At 45.7% G+C, this 10,265-nt stretch overlaps 1 protein-coding gene across 3 annotated transcripts in view; it reads right to left on the bottom strand.

Annotated features, from left to right (window-relative positions):
* Nucleotides 1-1,162: 1,162 nt before the first annotated feature.
* The window catches only part of DNTT (DNA nucleotidylexotransferase), a 614,660-nt gene continuing 605,557 nt past the window's right edge, over nt 1,163-10,265 (bottom strand). For all 3 annotated transcript variants that reach the window (XM_068258688.1, XM_068258686.1, XM_068258687.1), the window contains exon 11: nt 1,163-1,411. In XM_068258688.1, the coding sequence (XP_068114789.1) occupies nt 1,325-1,411 (87 nt within the window). In that variant the 3' untranslated portion in view covers nt 1,163-1,324. The remainder of the gene's footprint in view (nt 1,412-10,265) is intronic.

Raw genomic sequence — 10,265 nt, 5'->3', positions numbered from 1 at the left:
ATGCCCCCCAAGCATTACAACCCCACACACACAAACTATCCCCTGCCACCCCCGCTCTCCATGCAGAGATGAGCAGGAAGTAATGGAATATTACCGCAGCATGCAGGTATCCTCCATGCATCGTAGCCGCACACTCTATGCTGCCCTCTTGTGGCTCCGGATCATGTGACTTGCAACAGTCATGTGATTAGGAGCCAGCGCATGGCAGCAGAGAGTGTGCAGCTGAGAATCATAGAGAAGACCTGCAGGACAGGAGCAGGTAAATATTATACTACTCGCTGTACTACTCTACATGCATGTGGGAAAAGGGAGGATGCCCCAGGGACTCTAGAGAGCATTTTAAGATATCAAAGGTTGGAGAGTGATGGATGTGTTGAGGAAGGGCTTCCAGAGGAGGGGTTAGGCACGTGAGAAATCTTGTATACGTGAATGTGAGGATGTGATTGTAGAGGAGGACAAAAGAAGGTCATGTGCAGATCTGAGATTGCGGTTGGGTTGGAATCTGGAAACTAGTGAGGAAATGTACAGGGGTTGTGGAGAGCTTTGGTCAAAAAGATGCAAATAATTTCTACTTGCATTCAAATTTAATGTACAATTCTATACTGCTTGAAATTGGATGGATCAGAATTGACGAGAAGCTATTTTGATTGATCCAGTTTCACTCTGAATACATTTTACATGATATTTGAATGGAATTTGAAATTATTTGCCTCTCATTGACAATCTCTGCAGACAACTATAGGATCTAATTAAAACACCTACATGTAGTAATAGCAAAATGGAATTCAGGTTAGGCTTACAAAAAGTTGTAGAGAGATACACTTTGAGCGCATATAATAATTTAAATGCCAGCAATGATCTAGGGTTGACCCTTCACATTAATTATCAAAGAAAAAACCCATAGAACTTTTAGAGCCCAACGAATCCAAACACTGAACAATTCATCCTGTAGTTCTTGTTCGTCCTTGGATGACCGAGAAGGCTCTTTGGTATACAGAACCTTGCCTCTACTTTGGCATGTATCTAACCTGACGTGGGTTTCATCGCTTCAGGTTTGCTTTGTAATGTACTGTCAGAAAGTAAAATCTATGGCTTGCTTGTATTTTAGGATCATTTTAGGATCATGGGAGTGTATATTTAGAAAGGAATATATAACAAAAAATAGTTTCAGAGCATGTTTATTGAAAGAATGTCTTATTGAGAAAAAAATGAAATGATTGCATAAATGTAACATAAAATGGACATTGCACTGCATAGTAAATGTAAAATGAAGTATACTAAATATTGTTTATAAAGACGTAGCTAGAAAATGATATGGACTTCTCTAGGCATTCCTCTCCCATGGCTCCAGATACTCCAGGCCAAGGTGTGTGAAGATATCTTCTTCTGTTTTGGCTTTCAGAAACATATTCTAGAAAAAAGGAAAAAGAAAGTCCATAATAAAGGAGCTTGATTGGTGGACATTGTGCGGGCATTTTTCTAAACCTATCTGCAATTGGGTTGGCTGCCCTGGTCCTTGCACTGTCCTGGAGGAGAGAGAGCCTTTTTTCTACTTTTTCTGTGACTGCCATACAGTTGAATACAAAGAAGAGGAGACCAGTGGGAAAAGGAATGATGCAGCAAGAAACTGGGAGTGAAGGAAGGTGAGAGACGGAGCACCATACTTACCCGAGGTGACATATGACATAATGAGATAAACGTGTATGTACAGTGCCTAGCATACAGATAATTAGGCTGTGTTCCTTGTTTTTTTTTCTTTTTCTGCCTGAAAGAGTAAACCATTCAGGTATGCAAATGACAGTTTCTCTGTTATCAGGCCCATGATGGATTATAGTGTAACCCTCACTGATTAAAAATTACAGCCATAAAAAAAAATCCTAGCAGAAAAGAGATTCTGAGTACAGGGCATGGATAAAAAAAGTCAATAGTTAATGTATTTTAGCTCTAGGATACTTAATAGACTATCACTGAATGGAGATAATAAAATATGAAATGTACTTTGTAAATGTTTAAACATAAACTAAAACTATGGGATATCTAAAAAAAAAGGTCATTTTTTAGGAGAAGGATAATAGATACAATTATTTATCTCAGTTTATTCTTCACTTTCGGGTTCACTTTAATTTTTTTTTTCTGATGTACTTTAAGGTGTAAGTGATACAAATACTTATTTGCCTACATGCCAATGCCTGAAAAAAAGGACCGTATGTTGTAACCTAGTATTGCCATGAAGCAATCAAACACTCATTTAATTTTAAAAAGAATGCAGTTGGATTGGATTTGGTGCTGTAGGACAGCGGAGACCATTCTTATTTCTGACACTTTGATAAATAAAGCTTTTGTTAGAGTCGGCATTGCAGCTATGAAACAGTAACCCTTGATACTGTCGTGTTGATATGGAAGAACTGCTCAAAGCTGATGATTGTGGATTGGTTAGTACTGAGCCAGTACAAGCGTAGCGGTTACAGAGAGCTGACTGTGTTTGATTGATCAAAAGACTAACATACGCTGATGATTGGAAAGTGGCGTAGACAGAAACCTGGAAATGAAGGAGACATTTAGCAGATCTACTACAGCAGCACACTTGCTCAGGCACTTGCAGGTTATGTTTAAAGTGGGCCTAAGCTCTTGCATAGGACTGAAGAAAAACAGAGAAATGCACCCTTTAAGTATTTACAGAGCTTAGCACAGTGCGCCAACAAGGTTAAGCATAGCGCTGACCCCCTGGATGCCCATTGTCGGCCTTTGCCCAGTGATGTAATCTCTGATGGATAGGAAGTATGCCACTCGGATACCCGGGTTTCCACGTCATATTCTTCCCGTCGTTCCGCGCATGCATGCCTCACCACCACCGCCAAAATGTTTACATTTCCTGGGTTGCCCCGTTGACTTATATTAGTTTTGTCGCCACTGTATTGACGTAGAAGGCTGACGATAATGCACTGTTGACTTTGCAGCGGCTCATCGGCGGAACCGGGTACTTCCGGTGCAACGTGACTGAGTAAGTGGGCTAGGCTCCATGGCTTTGCATTGTCGTCGTTGCTTTACCCTGCGGTAACACAGGGTAATGCAATGCAAGTGTAAAATGGGCCTCAAGTCATAGACTGTTTAGTGGGTTCCAGCAAGGCTAGATTTGTTTTTACCACCCAAGGCCACCAGCACCAGCCACCCCCTTGCCAACCCTCCCCACATACACAGACTTTTACTGGTCCCAGAAATCCATGTATTAAAGTTAAATGACATAGCACATACAGTACAATTTGCATACATCCTTGTCTCTCTCCTTTTCTCATCTGCTGCAGTTAGAAGACCCTGGTCAGTGTCTCATCAGGCAGTGGGCATGCTGTTTTTATCTATTCTTCTTCAGGCTAGTCACTCTCTCTGCACCTTCACCCTGGAAAGCCTCTAACAAAGCCGGGACAAGGTCCTCCAGCTCCCAAGGCTGAGATACCAAAGTGCACCCCCCCTTCCCTCCCACCCCAACCGTCACACACTGATATTAGACTAATAGGCGCTCCAGGGCCCCAACCCCCTAACTCCTTAATCTCTAGTTATCTGGCGTGCAGATCTATTCCCTTTTCTTATTTATCTCTGCTTAAAACACAGTAGGGGAATAATAGTTGAATGAGTTGTGCGCCCCCTCCTACACTGCACCCTGAGGCTGGAGCCTCTCTTGCCTCTGCCTCGGCCCTCTGACTTATCTGTCAGCCTCAGTACTGCTGAGTCACATAGGATGTGATGCAACAAACTTTCCTGCCTCTCCACAGCTTTGATAGGTTGGAGCCTTGGAGGATGGAGTTGGAACCAAAGAGCGGCCGACGGTGACGTTGACAGCTCAGGTCACAGGCTGTAAGCTGCCCCTTCATTCCAGACCCGGCTGTGTGTAGCTGCCTGCCACCATCATGTGCTGACTCTGTGGAAGAAGCAGGGCGGCCATGCACTGGGTCTGTTAGAATGTTTGCAGCAGAGTGCACAGACAGTCTCAGCATTAGGAATAGCGTGGTCAGGTGCTTGCTGCTGTGGTCCACATATCTGGCAGTATAACTGCCAGCCTGCTGCCCGCCCCTTGCTCCCTGGCGCCCCAGGACATGGCCTTTGTGGCCTTGCCTGAAATCCGGCCATGGCTTCCAGTGCGGCGCAGGAGGGGGGTATGAAGATCAGGGAAGCCTCGGGACCAGCCAGAGGCTCCACCCCTACTGAGGTAAGTATTTAACTTTTTTTAAAGAGAACCCGAGGTGGGGCTCTTAGAACAAAATCTATACACAGAGGCTGGGTCTGGCTATAGTGCCCAGCCTCTGTTGCTATTTGAATCCCCCCTAAGTCCCCCCTGCGATCCGCTCTCCCCCATAAATTACAGCCGCGCTGGCGACACGCAGCGTGTCGCAGCGGGCTGTATTTACCTTCCTAGTGTCACTCACGCCGCTCCCCTGCCTCCTGCAGAGCGCCAGTCCCCGCCCGAGTCCCTTCCCTCGCCGCTGATTGGAGGGAAGGGATGCGGGCGGGGACCGGCGCTCTGCAGGAGGTGGGGGGAGCGGCATGAGTGACATTAGCTAGGTAAACATTGCCCAACAGCACGGCTGTGAGATATGGGCTAGAACGGAGCGCAGGGGGGACTTAGGGGGGATTCAAATAGCAACAGAGGCTGGGCACTATAGCCAGACCCCGCCTCTGTGTATAGATTTAGTTCTAAGATCCCCACCTCGGGTTCTCTTTAAGTTGCAGGTGTCCTTTAAAGTAAAAAATCCCAAATTCTCTAAAAAGCTGCTCTGATTGATGCTTGACCTTTAGAACTTCAAGGAATTAAGTATGAAGTGAGTATAGTCACTCACATGTCTAAAAATAAGTAGCACACTTGTACATATGGGGCCATTAAACAGATTCATTTGAGTTCCTCTTATTTTACCATTCTGTTAAGTAGTGAAGGTGTTTAGTTGATGATTACAATCAGTACTATTCTTCCCGCCTTCCTGGCAGGGGGAAGCAAATAATGAATCATGTGTCCCGCTCTACAGTTTTGCCATTTCAGAGCACCATTTAACATGCTTATAGCTGATCTCTAATCAGCATCAATCAGACTTATATAAAATGCTTAAGAGCAGCTGGCGTTCCCTTGTCTTCCTCCTGCCAATCAATGCCGTTACTTCAATGGCTGCAAATAATGCTTTCCGAAGCTGCAAACATGGCCATTAACCACACTCAGTGCAAAAAGATGCCCGTGGAAAAAGCATGCTCTGATTTGTAACTTACTATACTGCCCGGCTGATATTGCGGATCATTAGCAATGAAACCATTGGCAGCAGATGCAATGAGGCTCAAAGGGAAATTCTAATTTAAAGAGGAACTGTAACGACAAAACGTCCCCTGGGGGGTACTCACCTCGGGTGGGGGAAGCCTCCGGATCCTAATAAGGCTTCCCACGCCGTCCTCTGTCCCTCAGGGGTCTCGCTGCAGCCCTCCGTGCAGCGGTGACGTCAATATTTACCTTCCCGGCTCCTGCACGGGCGCTCTGACGGCTGTCGGCTCCGAAGTAGGCGGAAATACCCGATCGCCGTCGGGTCTGCTCTACTGCGCAGGCGCAAGTTTCCGGCGCCTGCGCAGTAGAGCGGACCCGACGGAGATCGGGTATTTCCGTCTATTTCCGTGCCGAAAGCAGCCACAGCGCCCCCGCTGGAGCCAGCAAAGGTAAATATTGAATCTACAGTCGGGTCTGACGCCGCCTGTTCGGAGGGCTGCAGCGAGACCCCCGTGGGACAGAGGACGGCGTGGGAAGCCTCATTAGGATCCGGAGGCTTCCCCCACCCGAGGTGAGTACCCCCCAGGGGAGGTTTTCGATGTTACAGAGTCTCTTTAAAAACCATCATTAATAAAGATGGGCACTTCTATGGCTCCCTGTGCACGCATCTTTATTATTATTATTTAACATGTACAGGTAGTCCCCGACTTACGAATAGAGATGTGGCGAACGGTTCCCGAACCGTTCGCCAGCGAACATCTCCAAATCCCTGGAGCTCTTACTACTTCTGGGTCGCACTGACCCGGAGTAGTACGCCTGCGCTGCCCGGCTGAGCGCGTCCTAGATCGCGCTCCTGTTGCCGGGCACTTTCTGCGCATGTGCGTGACGTAATGAATGACGTCACGCTCATGCGCAGGTAGTGCCCGGCAACAGGAGCGCGATCTAGGACGCGCTCAGCCGGGCAGCGCAGGCGTACTACTCCGGGTCAGTGCGACCCGGAAGTAGTAAGAGCTCCAGAGATGTTCGCTGGGCGAACAGTTCGCTACATCTCTGCTTACGAGCGCCCAACTTACGAACGACCCGCCGATACGAACGGCATGGATTCTCTGATTCTCCACGGGGAGGGCAGCCCGACCTCTCCTTCCCTCTCCCCAGGCCGCCCTACGTGCTCCCCCCTCAGACGCAGAGTAATTACGCAGCCGGAAGCGCTGTGCATAACTACTCACCTTCCTGCGTTCCACTCGCAGCTGATCTCCTCTCGTGTGTCATAGACCCTGATACACACGCTGCTTCCGGCTAAACAGGAAGCAGCATGTGTATCAGTGTCTATGACGAGAGGAGATCAGCTGCGAGTGGAACGCAGGAAGGTGAGTAGTTATGCACAGCGCTTCCGTCTGCATAATTACTCTGCGTCTGAGGGGGGAGCACGGAGGGCGGCCCGGGGAGAGGGAAGGAGAGGTTGGGCTGCCTTCCCCGCGGCTCCGGCTCCTCCCTCCTCTACAGCGCCCCCCTCAAAACAGCGCCCAGGGTGGCGGCACGGGCCGCTCGGCCCTAAAAACGGGCCTGCCCTGATGGCTGTCTTGAGCTCCATGATCCCCAAACCATTTCTGCTGTAACTTGCGTGCCCCGATACAGCTCTAAATTTCACTGCTCTTCTCCTGCCGGCTTGGCATCTTGTCACCATGGTTACTTCTAGCCGGCGAATCTCATGACATCAGAGGCGCTGGCCAGAAGTAACCAAGATGACTGGAGCTAAGCGGCTGGCAGGAGAGTGGTGAGACTCTGCGCTGGTTTGGGGCCATGAGGAACACATGGAAGAGGACACAAATCACTTGCTGCTTGGAGGCCACAAAAACCTTAGCAGCACCCCTACAGCTAGACCGCAGCGCTGTACACTTGTTTTTTACCTTATTGTTGTGTATTTATAGCCTACCAGCTCCGATCGTGGCTGGCAGGCTGTTCGCGGGTGTCTCCTCTGTCCCCCTGCAGGAAACGTGCACGAGCGCTTGTTCCCTGCTATTCTCGCGATGAGCAAGACGATGCACCTGTGCATCCAGAAGGAACAAGAGAGCTACACTGCGGGCGCCATCCTGCGTTAAAAAACCTCTGAGAGCCACTCTGCGGCTGCCATCTAAGAGGTAAAAAAATATATAAACCAAACCTCTCACTAAGGGAGGTTCATAAATGTGGGCCATTGGGGGATTGATAGGCATTTCTTAGCTTGGGGGAGGGGCTGGGGGTGTGGCTTCTTTCCATTTGGAACCAAACCACTGAACCACATCAGAGATGTACTGTAAGTTCAAGCTGCACACATGAAATCCACATGCCAGAAATATTTGTGTTTCACTGACAATGTTTAATGAGGAGTTGTTAACTGGCAAAGAAAGTATTTCCTTATTTATTTTGCAAAAAAGTAATTTTTTAACAAAACGTGTTAACCTTGTAATATGATTTAATTTAATGTGCATATAAATGTATTTAAAATTGTGATGGAACTGAGCCTATATATAGCAGACCCTTTTTTAATTAAGGATGAACTTTACAGACTGTTACTTCAGGATTTAAATTGCTTATATTTTACTATAATCATTTATATATTATTCAGTCTATGTTTGCCCATTCTAATACCTTTCCTTACCCTGAATTACATTTACAGATGCCGATATCTTTACAGCTGGCAGGTGCATTGCTGTGGCCTGTTTGTTCACTGTGTGTTCAAAGTCAGTAGGTCTTCCAGAGAGTTCTGGGGCAGATGGGTGCATAGCTAAATAGCCTAGGTTAAAGGGATCCTGAACAGCAGTAAACAAAAGTAAATCTGGTCTTACCTGGGGCTTCCTCCAGCCCCCTTTACGGAATTCTCTCGGTCCCCTCCGTGGTCCCACTGCCGGCTCCGTTAGCCCTGCGACTCCGGCTAAAGTCACACATGTGTAGCCCATCCAAGTACACGGCGCAATGACACAAGTTATTGGTCGCTTTAAGCATCCTGTGCATTTGCAGTTCTCGAAAGACTGAACCGCACATGTGCACGATGCCTACAGTGAGGGGCACATGATCGTGCCAGGTATTGCGCATGCGCAACTTCGGCTGAAGTTCTCGGCTTAATCAGGATAATTAAAAGAAAACTGGGCATCCTGAATGTCACTGTGGTGCCTCTTTAGTTATTTTTTAATGAATCCATCCCTGCTTTGCTGAACCATTCATTATATCACTGAAAGAGTGTCTTAGATGCCTCAGTAAGTCTGATCCAAAAAGTAGTGTAGAATGACATAAGAACCATCATTGCATACAGTTTTAGGCTGTTAAACCACTTCATTCTATTTGGACGACTTTAGTCCAGATAGAAGCCACTCAAGCCTAACTGGATGCGTAATGCGGCGATTGGTAAAAACGGAACACTTTCTGGATAATGTTTGTAGCAAAAAAGAAAATATACAGTCAGGGCACATTTTAACTAAACATTAATATAATAAAGTTAATCCCATTTAACCACCTCCCCCCACACGCACACACACACACACACACACCAACACCAACCAAACACTGTAAAAAAAAAGTTAAAAAAAGTTTAAAAAATACATAATTAGTTGCCTTAGGGACGCTTTTTTAATAAGTATGGCATGAGGGTATATTACTGTTATGTTAGCAAACAAGACCTTGTAATTATTGTGTGGATACAAAAAACCCACAAAACAGAAAACATACATTTTTATTTCCAAATAATAAATTGTTGCCATACATTGTACTAGGGACATAATTTAAATGTGATAGACGGGACTAATGGACAAATAAAATCAGTGGGTTTTATTTATAGCAGTATCACTTATTTTAAAACTATAGGGGATGGAATTGGAGACATAGTTTTTTGTTTTCTTCTATTTCCCTATAAAATGCATAGAAATAAAGTAATTACTGAAAACAAGATATAGATCATTTAGGTATGATCAGTAGTGATAAAGTTATTGGCAAATGAAAGGGAGGAGCACTGACAGGGGAAAACTGTTTCCGCCTTCGAGGAGAAAACACCCGGAGGCTGAAGTGGTTAATTTTTGGAAGCCAGGGTCACTGAAAAAGGATTTCTGATCGGTAGCCAGAACATCATCCATGTTCACTGCTTTGCCTAATTTAATTAGCCTGAATGTTTTGGTTTTTTCACCCGCAATTCGTAAGATAATAACGTCTTGCTAAAATTACACCAAATTAAGCTGAACCGTGTATACAGTTCAATGCAGGAAGCTGCCGAGGATGAGCAAAAACATTTTAATAAGAAGGAAAAACTGAAGATGGCTGTGAGTTCAGTGCAGTTATCTTGCTTTTGGTTCCTGTTGACTGCTGTGTCCAATCGGAAAACAACTCAGGAATCTAAGATTTTCTGATTAGACTCAGCGTGCGCTAAAAAGCATCTGAACAGAAAGAAAGCGAAAATAAATACACAAATAGCTTGGCGAGCCAGTTCTGATATTTAACTATCATTTCTGAAGTTCTGCATTTACAGAGAGTTCTGTTTCCTTGCTTGGGTAGGTGCCGTCTTGTGCGGAACACAAAATTAGGTAGTATTTGCAATTTGTGAAAGGCTTAAAAGCTGGAGGTTGAAGTTATACGCAGGTGCACAAAGGCCACCCGGATAATGACTCCGCACACAATGTAATCATTGATGGAGATCTAACGCCGCTTGTTAGCGTCATGGCTTCAATCACAGTGGAACGTGTACAGGTGCAAGAACTCTGACTACAGTCAGCAGGTCTACACCCCAAGTGGTATATCCACTAACAGCTATAATCTCGTGCTATAGCATCACATGCACTTTAGAAGCAATTTACTGTAAAGCAGAACTTTAAAATGCTAGCTTACTTGTTTTCATTAAAGTTTTTTTTTTTTTTACTAGGTAAAGGGAGGAAGGGGGAATCGCTTTACACAAGGATCGTTTTCCAAGAGGTGATGGTGTAAACTCAAATATTGTATAAAGTCATTAGTTAGGGTGTGTACACACATCCAATTTTGATTGGCTAATTTAACTACCTCCATGCTGTATGAG

This window comes from Hyperolius riggenbachi, chromosome 10 (genome assembly GCF_040937935.1).
Source record: "Hyperolius riggenbachi isolate aHypRig1 chromosome 10, aHypRig1.pri, whole genome shotgun sequence".
NCBI lineage: Eukaryota > Metazoa > Chordata > Amphibia > Anura > Hyperoliidae > Hyperolius > Hyperolius riggenbachi.
This window is presented reverse-complemented; position numbering and strand designations above follow the sequence as displayed.